General features: G+C 73.6%; 1 protein-coding gene across 1 annotated transcript in view; it reads right to left on the bottom strand.

The window, feature by feature from the left end:
* Positions 1-786, bottom strand: part of ARFGEF1 (ARF guanine nucleotide exchange factor 1) — a 144,697-nt gene extending 143,911 nt beyond the window's left edge. Inside the window, exon 1 of the mRNA XM_024126954.3 lies at positions 66-786. Coding sequence (XP_023982722.1) covers positions 66-189 — 124 coding nt within the window. The 5' untranslated portion in view covers positions 190-786. The remainder of the gene's footprint in view (positions 1-65) is intronic.
* Positions 787-992: the final 206 nt, after the last annotated feature.

Below are 992 nucleotides of genomic sequence, written 5' to 3'. Positions count from 1 at the left end.
GAGCCCCCGGCGACCCCCCCCCCCGCGGTACCCTCCCCCATCCCTCGGGCCCCCTCCCCGCTCACCTAACGCCACCTCGCACGCTTTGCGCAGCTGGGAGTGATGCGCCTTCTTCACTTCCTTGTCGGCCAAAATCTTCTCCAGGGCCCGGGTCAGAAACATGTTCTTCGTCTTCTTCCCCTCATACATGGACGCAGAGAAGGAGGCGGCGGCTCGTCCGACCCGCGGCTCCCAGCGGCTGGAAGGAGGGGGGGCGGGGGGAGGAGGAGGAAGAACGGAGAGAAAGGAGAGGGGGTGGAGGTGGGGGAGAGGAGGCGTGGAGGGCAGCCGCTGGATCAGGAAGGGGCGGGCGAGCCGGGCCGGCAGCGGTACAGGGCGCAGAGGTCTTCGCCGCCCCCCGAGGGGCCGCCCCTGGAGGGCCGCGCCCGTGGGACCTCCGCTTCTCCCGGCCCGGGGGTAGCTTCCCGGCCACCCCCCTCACTCGCCCCTCCGGCCCGGGGGCGGAGAGGGAGCCCAGCCCGGTGGCCGTCAGCCCGGGGCCAAGGGACGAGGCGGCGGCTTAGAGGCCCAGCGAGAGCAGGGCTGCCCTGGCTACTGTGGGAATTAGCACCCGCTGTGGCCGCAGACTGGCCTCCATCACCGCCAACCTGCCCCGGCCGCCATGTTGGGAGGAAACGACGCGTCACGCAGCGGCCGAACGGCTGCAGAGGAGGAAGCAGCGGCGGCGGCGGCGGCGGCGTTTGCTGCCCAGAGCTGCCGCGGCGCCGCCGGGAGGCAGGGGGCGGAGGGTGGCGCGAGAGGAGCTGCTCGAGCCGCAGCGCTACGGCGGCCCGGCGGGGCCTCGTCGCCTCCCGCGTTCGCCTGCAGGGCGGCGTGGGGCGTGGCGGGCGTCCTGCAGCGCCGCGCCCGGCCCCTCGGGGTCTTCTGGGCGGCTGCGCTTTGGAACTTGCCCGGGGCCGCTTTTCCCACCGAGTGAAGGGACTCCTGGCTAC

Source organism: Physeter macrocephalus, chromosome 15, assembly GCF_002837175.3.
Source record: "Physeter macrocephalus isolate SW-GA chromosome 15, ASM283717v5, whole genome shotgun sequence".
Classification (NCBI taxonomy): domain Eukaryota; kingdom Metazoa; phylum Chordata; class Mammalia; order Artiodactyla; family Physeteridae; genus Physeter; species Physeter macrocephalus.
This window is presented reverse-complemented; position numbering and strand designations above follow the sequence as displayed.